At 41.8% G+C, this 24485-nt stretch overlaps 1 protein-coding gene across 2 annotated transcripts in view; it reads left to right on the forward strand.

Moving 5' to 3' along the window:
* SCN8A (sodium voltage-gated channel alpha subunit 8) overlaps positions 1 to 23758 on the forward strand; it is a 671454-nt gene extending 647696 nt beyond the window's left edge. For both annotated transcript variants that reach the window (XM_086966390.1, XM_086966401.1), the window contains exons 26-27: positions 374 to 644; positions 19024 to 23758. In XM_086966390.1, coding sequence (XP_086822516.1) covers positions 374 to 644; positions 19024 to 20171 — 1419 coding nt within the window. In that variant the 3' untranslated portion in view covers positions 20172 to 23758. The remainder of the gene's footprint in view (positions 1 to 373; positions 645 to 19023) is intronic.
* The last annotated feature ends 727 nt before the right edge of the window (positions 23759 to 24485 follow it).

The raw sequence follows: 24485 nt of genomic DNA on the forward strand, positions 1-24485 counted from the left end.
CCTGACACCTGGGAAATTCAAAGGTAAGGAATCTGGAGCTAGATAGAGTCTCTACCAGATAATGCGTTACCGAAGGTAAGTAATTTGTTCATTAGATATGCGTCCCTTTCAGCTCCATGTAACAGACTTTTCCTGTTAATAAATTCCTGCGTTCTTGTCATTGTGTATAAAATCAGCACTGTTCTTGTACAGCTCAAGAAAATTCAGGGTGTACAAGAGAATACAAGTGTTCAATAATTGATTTCATTTCAACTCAGCAACTGTTGTTATTTTGTGTATCTTTGATGCAAAGCAATCTCTATCTCCTGACCTGTTTAGCTAATTTGTCTTCACTATTTTCTGTTTTATTTTTAATTCCTCTATGTTCCAACAGAACAAGATTCAAGGATTTGTGTTTGACTTCATCACCCAGCAAGCATTTGACATCTTTATAATGATTCTCATCTGCCTGAACATGGTGACCATGATGGTGGAAACAGATGACCAGAGCCCATACATGGAAAATGTTCTGTACCAGATCAATTTAGTCTTTATCGTCTTCTTCACCACTGAGTGTGTGCTAAAACTCTTTGCATTACGACACTATTACTTCACTATTGGGTGGAACATTTTCGACTTTGTGGTTGTGATTCTTTCTATTGTAGGTAAGTAAAATCCATCCAAGAGGGCTTTCTTATGATTGTCAGTTCTGCTGTGATCTACTAGTTTGTTCAAACACCTACAACTTCTCACATCTATATGATACCAACGTTTTCCCTAACCTATAATTACGTTTTTGGGTTTAATACCTCTGTTTCAGAGAGGATATGACCTACAGGTCACAGGCTTTAATTTAGAGTCAACTCTGGCAATCCACTTGGTAATAAGAAAAAGGCTGTCAAATTGAGTTCAACATTTTCATGTAGTTTTATTTACAGAGCTCGGGTATACTTGTATTTGTTGATGTAAACTAAAGTTATTATTATAACAATGTTAAGTCTTCTTAAATGAGCTCGGGAGGTCCCTAAGACCATGACCATGTAAAACATGCATAGAGTTGCCCTTTTATGTAAGTGAATTTTAAGCTGCCTAAAACACACTTTTTCATGAATATATATGTATCACATCCATTTGCTATTTGGCACTTTTATCATAAACATCATTGTATCACCTGCACCATCTCCCCATATCAGAAAATAAGAAATCACTGGGTCTGGTTATTCTCAAATGAAACATTTAATTCGATGGTTGTCTGATTTATACTATGAAAAAAACACCTATATGTCTTGCTTTCACTAAGAGCAATTTCTCCTAGAATTCAATGATTAGTAGACTATTTGAAAATGTACAATTGTGCTCGCTTAATTTAGTTATGGGGAGTTATAAATGATTAATATAAAGAATAAAAGAAATTATATGCATAGATTTGATGGGATTTCTAGTAATGTGCTGTTTTAAAAATGGGTATTATTATTTGCATTCATTTTCTGCATGGTTTTGGAGTTCACTGTAATTTAAGCAAAATCAAGATAAAAATATGTACAAGCAATATGTTTTTTGGTTACCTATGAACAATATACTCTGGTCTTGGATTTATCTATTCATGTCATTACTGACTAGTCAAGAAATACAAATGGAAAAGATGTTATTATATGCCGTTCAGAACTGCTAACCAGATCCTGAAATGAGTAAGGCAATGTATGAAGTGTTCTCACTCAATCAATAAGGAGCTATAGAGGGAAAGAAACAAACAGGTTGCCCTCCTCTCAACATGCAATATAAATACAAAGACCTGTTCATAAAGGGCTCCTATTCTTGAGGATACTCATATAAGTGGAGGCAAGGATTCCATCACTCTTTTTCTTACCACTCCTCACTATCATCTGATGAAAGTGAGGAGTGGTAAGGAAACAAGTGATGTAATTCTAGCCTCCACTTTTATGAATATCCTCAAGAATAGGAGCCCTATATGAACAATGTATGAAGTGTTACCTGATTATTCAGCAAGCAAAGCGTGACGCACAAAAATCAAAGGCATGAGTTACTTCAATATTGTTACTCAAAATAAATCTGTTAGAGACTTCTAGCCGCAGATTCCTTACCGTAGAATTATCTGGATCCGGAAATATTTTTGTGAGCTGCACCCCGTACGTGCCTGTAGTTGTTGTTTGATTCCGTGTGGTGTCATCTGTGCCAGAATTGCCATGAGTGGTGCCTATATAGAAACCACGCCAGCACACTGAGGTAATTTCTATTCTTTCCGAGCCAGTCAGTGCAGATCCGGAGAGACCTACACCTGGTAATTTTTTTGACTGAACGATTTTCACTTTTGTCAAAGCCTTTTTGAGATTGAGATATGGTGTGGCTGGTATGTCAGCTAGGAAAGTTGTCTTCAAGCCCTGCAGCATCTATCACTAACAGATGTCGGTGACGGACCCGCATCTTGTTTGCCTCTGTTGCCTCGTACGCAATCACAGCGTGAAGACCTGCATCAACTGCCACGCCATGCACCCCATGGCCTTGAGGGAGCACTCCCTCAAGCGCCTTACCGCTCGAAGTGCGATGCCGCAACAGTCTTGATCCCAGTCGAGAGCAAGGTCCCAGTATCAGTCGCAAAACTCAAGATCCTTGTCACACTTAAAGTTGTCTTCAGTTAAGTCCCACTAGAAGAAGAGTAAGAAGCCGAAGGGGTCTTCAACCTCACCCTGTCTGTTGAAGTAATCTGACGAGACGAGGGAGCGTCATCATTCAAGGCCTACCCCCTCGGTTGAGCCTACACATGGGTCTGCACTGCACCTCCCCGAGTTTCTGGGAGCCGGAGCAACCCCCGCCCAACTCTGTGAGTTCTGTGAGGCCATCCACCTCATATTTGGGTGGCCCATTCCCACTGGCATGCCTTTGGGCCCGGTAGGTTCAGAAGTGGTCCCCACTGCCAACCCCATTCTCATCCCCAGCTCTGACACAGAGCCGGAGGGGCATTGTCTGATGTCAACTCAATTGCAAGCTGGAGCCGCCAACCCAATTCTCATCCACGGGCGTTGTCCGATGCCGCCTCTAATACAGACTTTTAGGCCGGAGCATGAGCCCTATTAGTCCTATTCCTATGGTCTGAGACTTGAGGAGGAGTGGGAGGGGTTACTGGACCCTGAATAATACCGGCCCCTAGACCCAAATATGGACTGGAGTCCGGTTTTGGCGAACACCAGCAGACTGGACAACTCTCCTGATAATTGCATTTTCTCTATTTCCACCCTGGCTGCTGAGGAGGGAGTTTCATTTGCTATGGTGGTGTGAAGGGCGGCAGTGGTCATGGACCTTAGCCTACTCTCAGTGGCAGTCAAGACTAACGTCTTGATGGAGGTGCTTCAGCCTGGAGTGACACCCCTCAAAACAGCTTCTCCTATTTAATAAAGACTCAAAGACGTGCTGCTTCTGACTTGGCCCTAACCCTGCCTAGGGGCTCCTGTGTATAGGATGATTGCCCGCTGCCACTGCCCCGCCCTTGCGGACCCCAATTTCCTCACACAACACCCTACCATGGAGAGCTTAGTGGTCCAAGCTTCCACGTCCCGTGTAAATCCTGGTGCATTTCCGGCCAGTCCACTGGATAGGGAATCCAAGAGGCAGGACATCTTAGAAAAGAAAATGTTTTCTTCCACCAGCCTGGCACTGCAGTCTGTAAACACTGCATGCCTTTTGGTAAGTTACTCCCATGCTCTGTGGGATTCAGTGGCGCAGGTGCTGCCCATGGTCCAGATGGACGTCTGGACCACACTTTCCCAACATATTGCTGACGAGAGAGTTGCAGTCAAGTTCACAATCCGATGTGCGCTGGATACAGCCAACTCACTGGCAGAGCGGTTTCTTCGTCGGTGGTCTTACAACACCATGCCTGGCAGAAAACAACTGGGTTTTCCAGGGATGTCCTAGCGTTGTTTCGGTCCTATCCTCCCGAATGGCGAATCCAGTATATTCAGGCTATGATTCAGCCTCTGTCCTGGTTTTCAGGGAGACTGACTCTGAGGCTGCTCTGCCTTTTGCATCCTGCTTGTGACACATGTCTTCTGACATATGCTGGCTATGCAGTGGGACCTGAAGGTCAAGTGGGAAAAGCATTAGAGAAATCTCTCTGACATGGTCCAGATCTCGAAGGTAACTGCAAAAGATCTGCAGTGGTGATTTACTAACCGCAATTGAGTCAGTGACAGACCCCTCTCCCTTCCCCAACCAGATCTAACAGTGGTGACAGATGCGTCACTCCTGTGGTGAATGAATGACATTACAAGGCATACATTTACAATGCATGCCTTTACAACGCAGTTTTTTCATTGCAACATCCTTTACAACACATACATTTACATCGCATACCAGTACAACAATTTTTTTAAACTACACTTACAACGCATTCTATTACATAGCATGATACCTTTACAACACATACCATTACATTGCATTTAAGGTAAGTGTTGGATAGTGTAGGGGTAAAAATTACTATTCTAACTCCAGGGGGTGCAACAGTAGGGTAAGTGTTGGATGGTGTAGGGTTACTATGCGTTGTAATGGTATACGTTGTAATGACATCGATGTAATGCCTGCGTTGTAGTGACATGCGATGTAGTGTCATGCGTTGTAGTGACATACGTTGTAATTGATGCGTTGTAGTGACATGCGTGGTAAAGGATGTTGCGATGTAATGCCTGCGTTGTAAATGTAGTGCGATGTTATGGTTGCGTTGTAAAGGTTGTTTCCTGAAGTGGCCATCTGGGAGAGGTGGATATCAGAGGCTCCTGGTCTTCTGTGGAATCCGGACCCCACATCAAACTTCTGGAGCTCTGGGAGATCGGGCTAGCATTAAAACCTTTCAACCCTCCTTCAAAGAAATTCTAGTACAGGTGTTCACGTACAACACCACTGTTATGGGGTACTGCAACAAACTGGGTGGGGTTGTTGACCCTTTGTCAAGAGGCCCTGCTTCTGTGGACATGGCTGGAACATCAGGACATATCCCTGGCAGGTTCTCTGAAAGCTAGGGTGGAAGAACTCAGCGGACAATGCCTAGAGGATCATGATAGCATCTCCATCCAGAGGTGGTGCAAGGTCTCCTTCAGCAGTGGGGAAAGCCTTGGTTAGGTCTGCCATCGCAGAGAAAGTTCATGATTGGCAGTTTTTCGCACTAGAATGTACAAGGCGACTCACACTCAGAGATGCTTTTTGTCTTGAGTTGAGCTCCACCCTCCTATACACCTTTCCGCCAATACCACTGCTGCCTAAAGTTCACAAGAAGATGAGGGACAACTAGGCCCAAGTTATTCTTGTGGCTCCAGATTGGGCATGGAGAGTCTGGTATCCCAAACTGTTGAGCGTGACAATCGGTCCTCCAATCAGGCTTCCTCTTCGAGAGAATGTTCTGTCACAACAGCAGGGGAGGGTTCTGCACCCAAACCTGAACACCTTTCTCCTTCATGCCTGGAGAAGGAGCAGTGACAGTTGACAGGTTTCAACCTTCTTCCCTAAGTGTTTGATGTTATTCTGGCAGCCAGGTGTCCCTCCACCAAGTCTGATATATGCAGGGCACAATTTGGGGGTCCACAGCGTCCAACCACTATTTTCACAGGGTGGACGCCGTCCACCCTGCCAAGAGGTTGGGCCCCACAGAAATATGTTGAACTTTTCCCAGTTTAATTTTCAGACACCCGGACATGTTCAGCAGTGCCTGAACGTGTCTGCTTTCCATTCCCAACAGCAACATGCAAGCAGCGAGACGGGCTTTTGTTTTCACCTCCAGTAGAGCCAAAGATAAAGACTGAGGTTAAGGGGCCATCAGCCCTCCTTTTGATCGAGTGGGGAAACAAAAGCACAGAGCTTATCTCTTCAAAGGTACTAGGAGAGGCATGATTTTGACTTTGTTCAGTCGCTGCTTTTAAGTGCATGCACTGTAAGAATGTCAGATGTGTTGGTATGTCCCAGTATTTACACAAATAATTTAAATGTCACCATTTTATTTCTTGTATAGGGCTACTCAGCCCAATGCAGTGTGTCGGAGCAATTTACATAACATACACATTATACATTGGCAATAAATCATGTAAGTGTGTAAATCAATGTGCAAAATGTGTTCCATGAGACAGTGAGGATTACAAGGTGTAGGAGTCACATGTCAGTCAGTCAAAGATAGCTTTATTCAATTTCATATAAAATCATATAAGCACATACAAATTCATACAATTTAAAAATTTCAATTATTCATTAAATAAGATCTATAATAAAATAAAAAAATACATACAGAAAGGTTCTCTATGGTACGGGTTGTTTTGGGAGCCAAGACTGCAACTGGGAAGACTCCTGCTGCTCCTGGTCTCGTCGTCACATGTCATTTATAGCCCACTGTGCTTTATTAGGAGGATTACAATTTATGAACTGCAAGTTAAAAAAAAGGATCTGTGTTCAAACCAGTAACCCACTTACCTATCGATATAAAATAAAAATCTGTAATCTGCATTTTACATTATGTGCTTAGCAGGAGACACATTACCCTTCTATGCTATTTTGATTGAAATATATTTCACAGATCTTTCCAAAAATGCATTAATTTCCAGAGTCATCTCACCATTATTATGATTCCCTGAGATTTACTGGGCACCACTGCAGCAGATTCCTTAACCCCATGGAAAATTTTAAAATGCAGCCTTTGCAACCAATTTAGCAGAACAGATTTACAATGCTTTTCCATGTTGCCAATTTCTTTGGGGCAGGGTTTAAAACAAATGTATTATTAGTTGAGGCCTAGATTTTGCATCGGTTCACTTTTTTAGCTCAACCTCAACGCCAAATCCCATTTGTGAATCTCATAATGTGCTTAAATATACTCATATTATACCTGAGAAACCTATGTGTGAGGTCTTAATATCTGATGTCACGTCCTGTGATGCCACCTGCAAAGTCTCACATTGTGATATCAATGTCTGTGATGGCATGAGCCTTGATGTCACTTGCATACTGCCAAACTTAATACGTTTTTGACATGGTGTGATTTTCACAACATCAGCCCCCCCCCCTAATTTCGGCACCTGTATCCCATGTTCTTCTATTTGCTCTCTCTTTAGCCTATTGGGGCTCTGCTCTGGACATAGTTAAAGGTTATCTTTCAGCCATTTTGGCTTTTTTGCGGTTGTTGGATCAAGTTCCATTATTTAAGTCGCTTGTTGTAGCTAGGGCCACATGTATCAAGCAATTGTGCCTATTTGCAAACTCAAAAAACGGCTTTTCCAATGTATCAAACTCTATTTCGCAATTCATAACCTGTTACAGAATCGCAAAATGGGTTTGCACTTCGGTATTTGGAATGGGCATGTTTAGGGCATTCCTTCCAAATACCGAATCATAACGGTATGTATGAAAGTTTTGTGACCGTGTATGTGGTCGCAAAACATTTGCATTTAACACCAACTTCAAGTTGATGGTAACCCTTCCGCAAATGGTATGGGGACCACTTACCCTTGGGAATGGTGGTGAAAATGTTTTTTAAGAGCAGGGAGTGGGGACCACTCCCTGCTCTTGAAAAATTTATAGAAAGCCTTTCATTTTTTTCTTTAAAACGCAAACCATTTTTCTTTAAGGGAAACGGGCTGCTTTGAAAAAAAAAAGATTGTTTTTTTGAAAATCAATCATGGACATGGTGGTGTACTGGCCCTAGCAGGTCGCCAGCCCCGTAATTTTAGCAAATCCTAGGGGGTCGCAAATTACAATTTACCTCATTAATATTAATGAGATAGGTTGATTTGCGACTCCCTAGGAATATCTAAATGAAACTCTGAGTTTCATATGTTTGGAATAGCAGTAACCTAATAGCGATTCCCAGTAAATAGCAATTAAGGTAATCGCTATTCCTACTGATGATATATGTGGCCCTAGGTTTCTTCAAGGCTTGCAGCACATATTTCCACCCTGGCCATTCATTATGCCCCAGTGGGATCTGAACCTGATTCTCACTTTCTTGATGTGTGAACTGTTTGAGCATCGGCACATATGCTCTCGTAGTCTCTTGACCAACAAAACTGTCTTTCCAGTGGCTAGGAAGGTCAGCGAATTAGAGGCACTCAACACATACTCCATACACTACACTACCTTTACCTGGACAAGTTGGCTCTCCGGACACGTGCCCCCTTCCTTCTGAAGGTTGTGATGTTCTTCCATCTAGAAGCCAAGCTGTTCCCGGCTGATGAGCCCATATTTAGGGTGAAACTGGTCCTAGTTTGCTTGTGTTCTGGTTCAGGGAGGACCTGACTAGGCAGTTCAGACTGGACTGTTCACATTAGCGCAAGGTCAAGACTGATTTGCATATATTTATTTATTTGAGAATTTTATATAGCGCCGACTAGACCACGGGATATCAGAGCACTTTTCAAGACATAGCATTCATAGAAGGATTTATGGTTGAGAGAGTATAACAAGAGGGGATAAAAACAGTGCAACATAATATATGTATCTCAAAGAGTAACAGATAATCCAACAATGTCCATCCGAGGCATAGTCACTGAATTGGGTCAAGCACTGTATTGAATGTCCCATAGCAAACGCAGGGGGCGGGTTGAGGTATTTGTTCAGTAGTAGAGTTTTGAGAGTCAGTTTAAAGCAGGTATAGGAAGTATTTCAGCAACGGTCTTTAGGAAGTGAGTTCTAAATCGGTGGAGCGTTACCTGAGAGAGAAAACTTTCTGGGATGATTTTTTTCAATTTAGGAGGCATGAGAAGGTGTGAGTCGGAGCTGTGTGTTTGTAGGTTAAAATGCTGATTAGTCATCTGCTTTTGCGTAAGCCATGCTTAGTGAACTTACAGGCAAAATTGTGTGTAAAAGAAGAAAAGAACAGGGTCAAACCGTGTCCCCATAAAGTAAATAAGAAAAGCACTGCTTTGTCACTCTCTGAAAGAAATTAACGCTTAATTTCTGACCATCAGCAAAACATTCTTATCTTAAGTGAATTAGTGACCCTGGTCAGCAATAAATTGTATCAAAATGACAATTACCCATGCTATTACTTCCAACTGAAGATGCTATTGGTATAAAAACCTCATAGCCTACAATTAAAAGAACTGACAACATGTAAATCTGCATTATCTCTGTCCTGATATAATTAACCATGCAACTGTACTCTTTGCTCTTTGGAGTAGTAGATATTTAATTATTTTTAAGCCCTGGCTCACTTTAAATATTCTTTGCAAACTCTGAAAAGTTAGAATGCTTGAGAACTAAGCCTTCCACCCCTTTCAATGTTTTCGGACACCAGTTAATCAACATTTGTTGAATTTAGTATTCTCTGATCAATCACTATGATATGGATTTACCATGAAAGTGTCTTCAAATGCCTACCTCCTATTAGTTGGCAACTTGCTAATATGTGAGATTGTATTTGTGTCACTACTCTGGTAACTTGAGTGAAACATCCCTTCCACTACCATCTAAAATGTATTAATCTGGTTATGTATCATCTTTCTGTTTGACACTATGAGCATACAGGCACTCTTAACAGTTACGCAAATATTCTGAAAGGATTTCTTATAACAGTAATGTTCTACAGTTGATATGCAGGGGCTAATAAGTTGCTGGATAAAGGTCAACTCTAATGTCTAATGGTTTAGCCTGAAAGTAACACTTAACATAAATAATTTACATTGTACTGTATATACATTGCTAACACTGCAGATAAACCCAGCCAATTCTTTTTTCAATTTCTTTAAGAAACATTGCTCCCCTTGTCTTGCAATAAATCCATCCCAATTGTGGAAATTCGTTCTTTAAACATCTCACCTCAATTATTAGACTTCATCTGAATTTAAACAAGTGACCACATCCTGCCTCACATTTCCCAGTATCCTCTAAGGCACTTATATTCTATTTTAATTTATTAACATAGACTGACCAAGATTGGTGTGGGCTTAAAGGTGATCTTAGAGTTCATAAGTTGCAGCACACCTGCCGTTATATTCATATTAGAAGACTGTCAGATATTTTCATTTCTTTTATCATTTCGAAGGAACCTCGGTTTCCAGCGTCCTTTAAACAAATTCAGCTTCACTAAGCTCTGGGGATTATCCCCAATTCAACTTCTCTAACCTTGCCTATTTAACTTTCGTTGGATTTTTCTTTCTGGTTAATAACATTTTGTAATGGCAGTCTGTTATTCTCCATTAAGACGCGTTTCACCAGTTTTAAACAGTGAATTATCAGAAACACCTTTGAAATGGCAACAGTAAAACAAAAGAAAGTAATTTCACAACTGTTCTTACTTTGATTCTTGATCTACCTCTGAATTTGCAGTCTGTTGTGCACAGACTCACCTGCATCTCTGTCTTTCTGATAAAGACTTCTAGCTACAGATCCCTTACCTTTGAATTTTCCCAGTAGGCAGACAGAATCCGGAAGATTTTTCATTAGCAGTACACCCTGTACGCCGGTAGGTGGCGTTAGTCTGCTTTGTGTGCGTCATCAGTGTTTTCCGTGCCAGAAGTGACGTGTAGCTATCTACATAGGTGCCACCTAAGCATGCTGACATCCGTTCTTTTCTTTACACGCCAGCCTCAGCTGATCCGGAGAAGATCTACCCCTCAGTCACTATTTGACTGTATTTTTTTGACATTTTGTTGAGCGTTTTAAAAGTTTTTCTCCTGGTTTGTTAGAAGTTTGTCGTCTAGGAAGACAGGATTCAAGCCCTACGGAGCCTGTCGTCGACCGGTATCGGTAACAGACCCATACTCTGTCTGCCTCTGATGTCTAGAGCACGACCATGACCTGAAGTTGTGGTCCGATTGACCTGCCATGAATCTGAAATCGTTGAGGGAGCAGTCCCTAAAGTTCATGGTGGCCCGGCATGCAACTCAGCGCAAAAATCGAAGTCACAGTCGAGAGGAAGGTCCGAGGAGCAGTCGCGGAGTCCAAAGTCGTCATCGTCTCACTTCAAGTCCTCGGGCATTCTGGTAAATCGAGGTACAAGAAAAGGAGCAAGAAGTTGAATTGGTCTTTGACTTCTACTCATCTGTTGGCCAACATGACAAGGGAGCGTCTGCATTCAAGACCTGGTTCCTCGGAGCCTCCCCAACTTCATGGGAGCTAAAGAGAACCCCCCCAACCCCACCCAACTGAAAGAGTTCCATGAGGCCATGCGGCCATGCGCCTCATATTTGAGCATCTCAACTCCTCTGGAGCTGGGTGAAGTCAGTGAAATGGATACTTCTCAAGATACTGGTATGCTTTCTTCCCCAAACGTGGCTACGGAGGAGGGATCCTCATATGCAGTGGTGGTCCGGTGTGCCTCAATGGTCCTTCACCTTCAATCGCCCTCAGAGGAAGTGAAGACTAACATCTTGATCTCGACAGAGGTACTGCAATCCAGAGTTTCCTCATCCGAATCTCTACTCCTATTCAATGCCACACTCACTGATGTCCTTTTGGGGACTTAGTCCAAATCCAACAAAGGGGCCCCTTTGAATCTGACGATCACCGTCCGCCACCCCTTCCTCCATCCCCCCCCCAATCCCCCCCAACCCCCCAGCACTAGGGGACACAATTTCCTTACCCAATACCCTACCCCGAAGAGCTTGGTGGTCCAAGACTCAACATTCCAAGGTGCATTCCCTACCACTAGTGAGGATAGGGAATCCAAGAGTCTGGACTCTTTGGGGAAGATGTTGTTTTCTTCCGCCAGTCTAGCAGTGCGGGCTGTGAACATTGCATGCCTTTTGCGCTATTTCTCCCACACTCTGTTGGACTTGGTTGTGCGAGTCCTGCCTCAGGTGCTGGAGGAGGCCCGGGCCATCCTCTCCCAGGCAGATTGGATAGATGCAGCAAAGTTCACAATACAATGTGAACCCGACAGAACTGACTCACTAGGCAAAGCGGTTTTATTAACAGTGGCCCTGAGGCGCCATGCCTTGTTGAGAATGATTTTCTTTACAGGGGATGTCCAAGCTTCCCTTATGGACTTGCCCTTCGATGGCACCTGTCTCTTTGTAGACTAGGCATATTCGGTGTTCAAGCGCTTCAAGGACTATCGGGTTACGGCCAAGTCCTTTGGCCTTTCGTGGCCCCATGTCACTCTCAATCTGCCTTTCATGGCTACGGAATGCCATTTTACTTACAGCTGCTGAGCCGCGCATTCTTCCCAGCCCCTGTGTGGTCGAATGCTCGGTACCCACAGACCTCGTGGGTCAGGTACCAGTCAGTGGTTTGGTCAGTTCATCAGTCCTCGGCACCTTCAGCCGCCAAGCCCTCCTGAGTTTGTCTGCCGTGGCTTTCAGAGATACAGCCAGGCGTTGTACCAGGGATATACCCTGCTGTTCCAGCCATGTCCAGAGGTGCAGGGCTTCTTGACAAAGGGTTCACGACCCCACTCTGTCCTGTTTGTTGCAGTTCTGCATGGCAGTGGTGTTGTACGTTAAAACATGCACTAGCCTTCCCTTGAAGGAGGGTAGATATGCTTTCAATGCCAGACAGATCGCTCAAAGCTTCGCATGTTGATGTGGAGTCTGGATTTCATCAGAGACCAGAGTCTTCTAAACTTCAGGGCAGACAAACTCAGACGCCGGTGCCTAGTGAATCACAAATGGTATCTTCATCAGGAGGTGGCAGAAGGTCTCTTTCAGCAATGATAAGAGTCTTGGTTAGATTTTATCGCATCTGCTGAAAACATGCAATGTCAGAAGTTTTGTGTGCTGGAGTTTCCAAGGCGGCCCTCGCTTGAAGACTCTTTTTGTCTCGAATGGAACTCATGTCTCCTATACTCCTTTCCGGCCATACCACTCCTGCCCACAGTTGTCAAGAAGATCAGGAACAACCTGGCCCAAGTCATCCATGTGGCTCCGGACTGGGCACGGAAAGTTTGGTATCCTGAGCATGGTCATCGATCCCATGATCAGGCTGCCCCTTCTGTTATAGCAGCAGGTGAGGGTTCTCCAACTGAACCTATCCACTCCTCCATCTTGTGTTGAGATTGAGCAGTGGCAGTTGACAGCTTTTAACCTTCCTCTCAAAGTCTGTCATATCAATTCTGGCAGCCAGGCGTAAATCACCAAAATGTCATATGCCTGCTGATGGAAAAAATTTGCAGCATGGTGTGCAGAAAAACATATTGATCCCCTTTCTGTTCCTCTTTCTGAAGTCTTTCTCTTCATAAGTTCCCTTGCCCAGAAGAGCTCTGCTCTGGGGACTCTTGAGGGCTATCTGTCTGCTCTTTTTGCTTGCTTGCGGCGCCTGATCAACCCTCATTGTGTAAGTCCCCCATTGTACATAAGTTACTCAAGGGTCTTGTCCATATTTTCCCTCCTTCCCCATTTATCATGCCTCAGTGGGAACTTAAATCTGATCTTAACATCCTTAATGTGTACTCTTTTCGAGCCTCTCCACAATTATACCCTCAGGCTTCTGACATTGAAAACAGCCTTTCTTTTGGCAATTACATCTGCAGAGGGAGTGAGCTGCAGGCCTCATCATCTAAGCCGCCCTACCTCTCAGTCTACCCTGACAAAGTACTGCCTTGCACATGGGCCTCCATATTACCGAAAGTGGTCACACCATTTCATGTAGGTCAATCTGTCACTCTGCTTACTTTTTACACTCCTCCATATCCATCTGGACCCAAAAAGAGCATTGTCGTTCTACCTTATCCGCAATTGAGAGTTTCGGGTGGACGACAAACTCTTCATGGTGTATATTGTTGTGAAGGAAGGTCTGTTGGTGTGAATAAAGGTCTGGTGGTGCCGAAGCAGTCCATTTCCAGAAGGGTCATGCTCTGCATCAAAATCTGCTACGCACTGGCCAAGAACCAACCTCCTGAAGGCTTGCAAGCTCATTCCACCAGAGCTAAAGCTGCAACCACTGCGTTAGCATGCAGAGTTCCAGTCCTGGACATCTGCCAGGCAACAACATGGGTCTCATTGCACACGTTTACCAAACATTACTGTCTGGGCAATCAGATCCGTAGGGAAGAGGCCCTTTTCCCATTCAGTCCTGCCAAACTTCCTCCTGTGACATTGGTCGCCAGATCCACCACCGGGGATGGTATTGCTTGGGTAGCTATTCAAAGTCAAGAAATCTGTTGCTAGAGGTCTCTATCAGATGTTACTTACTTTCAGTAAAGCCTTATCTGATAGAGATTATATCTAGCTGCAGTTTCCTTACCGACCCACCCATCCTCCCCTCTCGGCTAACGGGTTTCCAGAGACAATTCTGACCCCTTTAGGGCCCTAGTTTTCACACCAGTGGTCAGTGTACTTCATGGCTCTGCGCTCCTGGTATGGAAAGTCTTGAAGAGAAACTGACGTCAGCATGCCTATATATGTACTGCGATCTCACACACCAAGACAATCAATGCCACCTGCACGCAGGATGAGGTGAGGAATCAATAGCTAGATATAGTGTCTACCAGATAAGGCGTTACCGAAGGTAAGTAACTTGTTCTTCTCAGATATTCACATTAATAACTTTTTTGGGTTCATCTTGCATTTCTTCCTTTGACGGTCTCCAACGTTCTGTGGCTACAAAGGAGCAAAAGCAGCTTGTAGTTTTTTTTTAACCCCTAGATGTCAGTAGCTTGCTTCAATAGTTTTAAAAGATACCCAATAGAAACACGATAGATAGCTCTGTACCTGTAAGGCCCTCTCTCACCCCAGTTGTCTTCCGTCCTTGGTGAAAACACATTCTAGTGCATCAGTTAAAAGTACATTGGGCCCGATTCACAGAACTAACTTAAGACAAAATCCTAAACTTACTACCATTTTGGTATTCACAGAAGGCACTTACTCATTTCGGTATTCACAGAAGTTAGGAAGGAGTCCTAACTTTAGGACACCTAAATGCCTTCTGTGAATACCGAAAGTCTTAAAGTTAGGATTTTTCTCAGTTTAGGAGTAGTAAAGTTAGGAGTCCTAACTTTAGGATAATTCAATTTTTTGATAATTCAATTATTTTATTATGTTTTGGCTCTCGACGAGGGCCACATAAAATTCACAATAATAAGAGAAACAAGTACATACCAAAGAATGACATTCAATAACACATTTAAATAAAAATAACATACGATGGCAGATCTACAACAGGAAGCAATGTCAAACATCTCCAGTAACATATTAATAAATAGCTAAAAAACCTTTAAAAAAATTAAAAATATAGAAACAAAACATTTCATTAGGAGGCCAATATAGTGATTGGAGAAAGATGTTCAGATTGGAGATACCAAGACGGAGACAAATTGGTTTTAACCATCTGAGTCGCAATGTACGGAGTGCAGGGCAGATCAACAAGACATGCATACGGTCCTGAATACTCAGGTTACACAAATTGCACATAGGAGAAGATCCGTACCATTTGGATAGAAGTAGATTTAGAGGTAATAGATCATAACGTAAAAGAAACCATAATCTGCGAATACCATGCGGCAAATTCCATGTGGCATAGGGTTGGGCCAACTTAATAGAATAAGAATTAAGGAGAAGATCGACACCCCTTTTTTCTTGTATTATATTCTTATCTGACTGAAAGCATAGTTCCCACGAAGCCTGTTTTAATAAGAATTTTAACTGTGTAGGAGTTTGCAAAAACAACACGCTTTCATCTAACTTTAGAAGAGTCACAGCTCTTCTAAAATTCCTTACAAGTTGTGAGAACTCTTTGAAATTACCCAATAATTCATTTTTAAGGAGGGTTCTCATCGTCCCCAGTTCAGCTCTAGCCAGACAGGCCACCCATCTTACTAGGGCACATAGCCCCTGTACCCAGCTGCTCCTAAGACCGAAATCAAGCCTACAAGCGGCCAAAGAGCATGCGGTATTTAGGGAAGATAGGGATCTTAAAAGTTTCCCTTCAATTTTATGACAAAAGTCCCAGTAATTCAACTCTATAAGTTCGATACCATATAGTATCGTAGCGGGAATCTTAGCCCTATACACCTCCAGTAAGCAGGCAAAATGCCTTTTTCCAGTGGCGTGATAGAGGGAATTTAAACCTTTGCCATGGGCGAGGGCTTTCCGTGAACTATGCTCAATATGAGGCCTCTCACTCAGGTTAGCCGCAATAATTTCCCCCCAAAAAATGTAAGATTTAACAACCTCCAGTTTTTGGCCACCGATATACCATCCAAAATTTTCAGATCGGCACTTCTTTTTCCCGGCTATGCACATAATTTTGCTTTTAGATATGTTAATCTTCATGAAGTGGGAAACAGCAAAAACATGAAGAGCTTGCAGCCGATTTGCAAGGCCTTTGGGAGTCAAATCTAAAATAAGAACGTCATCGGCATACATCAAGCAAGAGATAGGGGTCCCCCCAATCACTGGAGCAATACCCTCACTAACAGACAAGGCAACAGACAGGTCTACAGTATACAAGGAAAACAAAAGAGGAGCCAATAAACAGCCTTGTTTAAGGCCGTTCAGAGAAGGAATTTGGTGGGAGAGACCCCTTTCGCCCCCTTGTAAAACACTACACCAAGTCTCTGTATGGAGTGTACGAACAAGCTCTAATAGGTAGGATGGGACACCAAGAGCTGCTAATTTTCTCCACAGCGATCTACGGTCCACTTTATCGAACGCTGTGGAGAAATCAATAAAAGCAGCGTACACCACCCCCCCTCTCACCTGTACGTATTTATCAGTTACCACATGTAGGGTGGTGAGGTTGTCTAAAGTACCATGCCCCCTACGGAAGCCAGTTTGTTCAAGTGGCAGGATATTGTTCTCCTCGACCCAGTCGGAAGATAATTTTTAAAAGACATTTCGCAAAAACCTTTCCGATAGAGTCGAGGAGGGCTATCAAACGATAATTACTGGGGCTATCCCTAGTTCCCTTCTTAAAAATAGGGACCAGAATACTTCCCCTCCAGGAAGCGGGTACCGTTTTAGAAACAAAACAGGCTTTAAACAATGGGTAAAGGATTTTACTCCACATCGAGGGTTCCTGCTTGAGAACCGTCATAGGGAGTTCGTCAGGACCCATTGCACCAGAGGAGCGCATATTCTTTATGGCCATTTCAATTGTTTCCTCTGTAGGATAGTTAATCAGTCCTTCAGGCGTTTCATCGGGAACACTATCTTCACCCGAAGTACCGTTCCCTGCATAAAGCTCCCGAATATAAGAGGTCCATACCTCTTCAGCTATAGGGATGGGGCAAGGACTTATTCTAGTACCGCATCCCTTCCCAATTATGGACCAAAATTCTCTAATCCTGCCATGAGCAACTGATTCCCTCAGGTTAATCCAAACTATATCTTCCTTCTCCTTTTTTATTTTCGCCTTTAGTCTACATCTCTTTCTTTTTAATCTAGAGATTTCTTTTTCACGTTCAACAACTCTATCTAAGTATTGCTCACGGACTAGTTTATTTATTTCCTTGTTCAGGATGCGTAGTGCACTAGGCAGAACTACCCATTTCCTAGGACGGCTAGCCTTTTTTACATCTAGGATAATATTTCGCATACATTTTTCAAAGTTAACGATTTCCAAACCATGCCAATCATTTAATTCTAATAAGGTTTTACATAGAGTAGCATGCACCCCGTTAATGCCAGTTGGATTCCAAAAACATCTTCCCGAGGATGCATGAAAAGTAGCGTCACTGCTGTTGAGGGACCATGACGCAGTGGGCGGAGGTTTTAAAGAAATAGTTATAAGCATTATGCTATGATCGCTCAGAGTTGTGGGAATTATCTTAAGATCCTGAATACAAGGAAAAAAGCCATAATCCGAAATCGCATAATCAAGGATAGAGGTCCCAAAAGGTGACTTATGTGTAAATTCCGCAGGCACATCAGACGGGAATCTCCCATTTAATATAAGCCCCTCAACTGCCGATAATTCTTCTAGCAGAATCTTCCCTCTTTTATTAGTCACTATTTTATCTGGAAAGAGGGATTGGGGTACAAAATGCGCCTCTTCTTTGGGTTTATTTCTGAAGCGGTTCAGACTAGCATTGGAAATTTTACAGTTCAGATCTCCTACTAGGATAACTTCCGGAGGGGGTGAAACATTTTTAATTTGGCCAATATATCGAAATACATGCTTCAATATAACATTAAAACGCTCTTCTGGAGGAATATACACATTAATAATTACAACAGAGGACTTTTTTAAATTACTGGGGAAATTTGCTATTGTTATAGCTTGGAAAAGGTTACTTGAGTCAATATAATGGGAGAATCTCCAATGCAATTTATTTGATAATAAACAAGCAATTCCCCCCCTAGCGTGACCTTTCTTGGATGGAGCAGCCGGTGCTTCCAGTACATAGTAATCCTTCATGACATCCAGAATATTAGTACACCATGTTTCCTGGATGCAAATCACATTTGCTCCCAGAGAAAATAAAAGTTCAAATTTCCCTGGGCTACTATGTATCCCCGCAGCGTTCCAAGAAATAATTTTCAATTGAGTGTCAAAGATGGTGAAACAATTTGGGGTTATCTGTGGTCTTAGTGGATAATGCACTGTGCAGCCCATTCCACCGATTATTATCCTCTATTAGGGAGGAATTCTGAGGCAGTGGGAGTGCCATTACCTGGGAGACGGAACGTTTCCCTTTAGAGACCCAAATCTTCAGATCTTTAAGTGGAGAAGCTACCCCATTTTGTTTATCACCCTTTAGTGTCATCCCATGGGGAGAGTGGATATTACCAGGGCTAAAAATAGGCAGAACATCAATACCTGTACGTTGGAAATTCTCAGCTTGCTGTAATATCAGATTTAGGACTCCTAAATACCTTCTGTGAATACCGAAAGTCTTAAAGTTAGGATTTTTCTCAGTTTAGGAGTAGTAAAGTTAGGACTCCAAAACTGAGAAAAATCTTAACTTTAAGACTAGTTAGTTTTGTGAATCGGGCCCTATGTTTACAGAACAATTCTATCAGTCATATTCACTAACAAGAACGTTATTATATCAGTTGTGCTGTGATTTTGTGTTTCAGAATGAGCATTAATGTGCATCAGAGAAAATCTAATATTGTAGAAAAAGCTTTTCTCCTTTATTTTAACTACAGCAAATTGTAACAATTCTTTCTTTTATAGGAATGTTCCTGGCTGATATCATTGAGAAGTACTTTGTTTCACCCACCCTATTCAGAGTCATCCGGTTGGCCCGCATTGGCCGTATACTGCGTCTGATCAAAGGAGCCAAAGGAATCCGCACCTTGCTTTTTGCCTTAATGATGTCCTTGCCTGCCTTGTTCAATATTGGCTTGCTGCTCTTCCTGGTTATGTTCATCTTTTCTATATTTGGAATGTCCAACTTTGCCTACGCCAAGAAGGAGGGAGGGATCGATGACATGTTTAACTTTGAAACGTTTGGCAATAGCATGATCTGCTTATTTCAGGTCACTACCTCTGCAGGATGGGATGGCTTGCTGTTGCCCATCTTGAACCGGCCACCGGACTGTGATCCCAAGACTGAGAACCCCGGGAGCCCTGCCTCAGGAAACTGTGGCAACCCATCAGTGGGGATATTTTTCTTTGTCAGTTACCTCATCATATCCTTCCTGATTGTGGTGAACATGTACATTGCCATTATCCTAGAGAACTTTGGCGTGGCCACTGAGGAAAGCGCAGAGCCCCTTAGCGAGGATGATTTTGAAACCTTTTATGAAATATGGGAGAAGTTTGACCCCGATGCCACTCAGTTCATTCAGTACAGTAAACTCTCAGATTTTGCTGATGCCCTGGAGCATCCTCTTCGACTTCCTAAGCCAAACACCATTGAACTTATAGCCATGGACCTGCCGATGGTAAGTGGGGAAAGGATTCATTGCTTAGACATTCTTTTTGCCTTCACTAAGCGTGTACTGGGTGACAGTGATGAGCTGGATATGTTGCGGCAGCAGATGGAAGAGAGGTTTGTGGCGTCAAACCCATCAAAAGTGTCTTATGAACCCATTACAACCACGCTCAGGCGCAAACAGGAAGATGTCTCTGCTATCTTCATCCAGAGGGCCTACAGGCGGCACTTGGCTAACCGGGGCTTCATTTGCCGGAAGCCAGCCTCCACTAAGCTTGAAAATGGAGGTACAAATCCGGACAAAAAGGAGGGCACCCCATCCACTGCATCCCTCCCATCCTATGACAGTGTAACAAAACCTGAAAAGGAGAAACAAGAACAAACAGAAGAAGGAAGAAGGGATCGAGTGAAAAAACTAAAAGATGTCAGGGAATCTAAGTGTTGAAACAATTTACCTATTCAAATTCACAAGCAAAGATTGTTTACAGACATCATGAATATATCAATGCAGAACAGCTATGGAAATACTTACCTGAGGATATATACCAAACTTAGTCTGCTTCCATGTGACATTGTTGCATCTAAAGCAGTGACACACCACCTGTTTAAAGGAGTATAATGCGACCCTTGTAATGAACAAAGGATTTTATATTGGTTTGGGCAGGTGGATACTGCATGTTCCACATAAGTCAGTGCAACTGAAGACAACAAGAAAAGTCTGCTGGGATCGGGTATATTTCCCAAGCAGTCCAATGGAATTTATTTATTTTCCATGTTATTGATTGTCAAATACAGAAAGCACCACTTAAGGGGTATGTTTGTTCACACAAATAACTATCTTTGCATTGTTACATTTAGTTAAGCAGAAAACAAACTAACTCGGAAGGAGGCGTTCAGCTCATGCCACTTAATTGTCGCGGTTTATTTGGTAACCCTTCATACGTTTAACTACACGGGATTCACTTAGTTTGGAAGATGGGGGAAATCAGGTTTTCTTTCGGGCTGAGAAGGACTTGCTCAGGCCGACTCCAAAAAATATAAAAATATAAATGTGCTTGTTCAATGCATAGAAATGATTTGCATGATGGCATGCTCTGATCAGGAATCATGCATGAAGAACCATAGACCACAAAGGCGCCAGTACTCTGTCCACTGCAGTGGCAAAGCCATAGGTTGAAGGCACTCCACTGAATACTGAGCACTGTATTTGGAGACAACTTAATATATGCCCTTCAAAATATTTACCAATTCTTAAACTTTTCATACACCCTCTGTATGGGAACAAGCAATCAAACAATTTTGTGTGTATGTTTAATAAAGTTCTTTACATACAGCCATTGTCGCACATTAAAACAAACTTGTTGCTGCTGCCCGCTTCCTCCCCTTGGGAGGAGGCTGTAAACACTAAAAACTTGTACTGCAGTGTCACTGGTAAACCAAAACCTAGGGCTCAAACAAATCTCTGTATTTTGCAGTATTTGTTATTCACACTTCATTCTGAAGAGGAAATGTGTTTATAGTCTGAAAAGTGCTGTATTAGGTTGGATTTCTGACCTCATTATTAACTTCCTTGGGGGAAGTAGGGGCCCTTGCTAGCTGAATAGACTAAACAAGGTCAGTTCAGGTTGCAGAATTTGCTACTTCTCTTTTAGTAGTTGACCTTGCATAACATTGTATCTATCCTTGGTCATGCCAACTTCAAAATCACCTCAAAATAGATGATGCTCTTTTGGTCATATCTTATTTACATCAGCTATTGCCACTTTTCTTATAAATGGAGAGGAGGCATGTGTGCCCGGGATAGTTCCATTTTACTTTCCTGGTGGTTTCAAGCTGGTGCTTTAAGCTGTACGGATTTCTTTGCATCTGTGGTCATACTGTAGTTTAAATATGCAAACGCTTCCATTTGTTTTAAACAAACTTTCATTTCATGATCGGCCTTACTTAAGACAATTTATCCTACCCAACTCTGTCTTGTTTTTTCGCATTCTAACAAGGTGGCCAGCTAGCCATTTGAAATGCTGAGATACAAATGGCCTTTTGACCGTTTTGTTATAGGTCATCTTTGCAAAAGAGAATGCATTTTCTGGGGGAAACCCACAGAAATTAATTTTATATTAAGTTTTATTCTTCCATGTCCCAGAATGATATGATTCTGCAAAAACACTGGTTTTGTTGTGTTATCTGCAATTTGGAAAGGAGGTGCTGATTACTCACCTTGTTAAAACAATCTTCATTGCAGGTTGGTCATAAGTGTTGTAGCCAGTGGGCCATGGGTACTCCGAAAGTATATAAAAAATAATACCATTGCCAATCTTCACTTGCTGTGTTGGACCAAAATGAATATTACACAATGGTAAAACCGCAAAAATAAAAGTCGTAATTACCGATCATACAAAATTGTAGAACCTCTTTTGCTTAGACATTGGTGCCAAGTCAGACTTCGTGTTCTCTTAGTCTAGCAAAAACATGTCAACAGTGAACTCATCAATAGAGCTGTTGTACTGTATTAGATACCAGAGAAGAGCAAATTTACCATGTTAGATGTCCCCGGTAAGTTAAGCTATCATGTATAATAAACACTAGCTTGCAAATGTAAAGGCAATGTCGTAAACAGCACAAAAAAGCTGAAGGTGTGGTTGAACTTTTTAAGAGGATTATATATATATATACATATATATATACTGTAATATATTATTTTTATTTTAACAGCATGTTTTTGTAAATACAAAATTACAAATTAAATAGAATGGCTTCTGGCTAATGCCATTGTCATGTTTAATTTTATTTTTTTATTTCTTTTTAGAATTTTGAAGCTTTTAGCCAATGTACATCCCGAAACAGTCAGACAAAAAAGCTTTGTTGCAAATGGTCTTAAAATATAAATTGTTTTCTTTATCCAGTGTGCAATAAATTATGACCACTTCTATGCAAGATTTGGCTAAACTTCATACTTGATGTTGAGTCCCATAGTGGGCTTTGGATCCATATGCAAAGATTGGTAAATCTAGTTCTCATGCTGGTGATGTCATCAGGCTACTGGAACAACTTGCTAAGAATTATCCCACACATAGTGTTTTCTTATGTAAACAATCCCTTATTCGAATTTAATCTGCCCTTTGAGTATCTGTTACTCATACTGCAAAAAAAGTGACATCTGTCACAAAGCCATTTCCAATAGGCTTGGTCCTTCAGTGATCATGTAGCTGTGTTTTCTGTAGGGTGTGGTTTTCTGAATGCTTTATACCCCTCAAAAACCACTCCTGTGTCACGCACGTTACATCGATCAATTAATTTCATTCTTAGTAGCAGAATGACATCTTCACCAGCAGTTTACAGGCAGTTAACAGGCTTTGAAAATTTGTCTTACATTTTTGTATGTCTTCATTGGGTGGGATGTTGGGGAGGGAAAAAGGGAGGGAGGTTATGCTTCAGTAAAAAACAGAAAAAAATACAAAAAAATATACAAAATCGAAATTCACGAAGAGGTCAGTCAGAAGTGCAGCATCTGTTACAGCACCAATGCATTTTTTTCTAATAATGTCCTTAATGCAGTATGTACACACCCGCAATCAAAACTGAAGCGCTGCTGCTGCTGATGATTTACAAGCATAGCCAAAGGGTCAGGCAAGGTGATTGCCTCCGTCGTCTTCCTTTTACACCTTCATTTTATGAGCTGGTCTTTACAACACTTTTGTAAATCAATGCAGTGTGAGAGGATGGAAGTTTATGGACAGCTGTACTCACAATTCCTAAAACATACACATTTGATACAGAAGCTATTATGAAAGATGCAAAAAATTAACACGGCGCAGTGAAGCCTCTTCCAAGTTTTAATTTCTTTTTGCCGCAATGAAATGTAGACTATGTCAAAGGCCAATAGAAAAGATTAGTAGTGTATTAGTAAATGCATGGTGGCTAATGCTGTTCTTACCCAAACATGCTAAAAAATTACGTTATTACTATGAGCCAAAAGGAAGAATACAAATAAACATTACCCTTTTTACTGTACCAGGCAGGGCTGTCTGTGTGCGCCTTTTGTTTGTTGCCTGCCTCTTCTTTTTGTTCACTTATTAGTTTGCTCTGATTTACCTATTAATACTGATTGAAGTGAACCTGGTGTATTGTAGAATGACACAGTGACTATGCCAAAATTCCTTTTGACCACAGTACCATGTCAAATATTTGTACGCAATAGGGGTTTTGATCCCTATTTCATATAGGAGTGTACAAAAGTATAATTTTCAAGTGCAATGGGGTGTAATGAATCATTATATTATTTCATGAAATTGCAACATTTGCACTATATTTGAATTAGACCACTAGCAGAAGGTCCTATGTTTCGGAGATAAACGTCCTCTGTAAAAAGTAATGTGCATTTGTTTTCAGAAAATTATTTTGTTAAAAACATTTTGGAAAAGGTAAGTTTGTGAAAGTTTCCTTCTGCAATGACTTTTTAATTTTGTTTTCCCAAAATCAAAAAAAAATAATCAATTATATTGTTTTTTATAGTATTCTGCTAAATCTGTGGAAGTGAAGTCCCTTATTTTGTGCACTCCTAGTTTTTAGCTGTACACTACAATAATGGACATGGTAGAAATGGTTACATTTCTGATATACATGCATTTAAGTCCAACATTTTTCTGCCACGTTCTCCAGAAACACCGTTTTCTTTAATATTTGTTACTAGAGGAAAAAGAGGTAAATGAAAGGTATGCTTTTTCCGAGGAAAAAGAGGTAAATAAAAGGTATGTTTTTT

This window comes from Lissotriton vulgaris, chromosome 1_1 (genome assembly GCF_964263255.1).
Source record: "Lissotriton vulgaris chromosome 1_1, aLisVul1.2, whole genome shotgun sequence".
NCBI lineage: Eukaryota > Metazoa > Chordata > Amphibia > Caudata > Salamandridae > Lissotriton > Lissotriton vulgaris.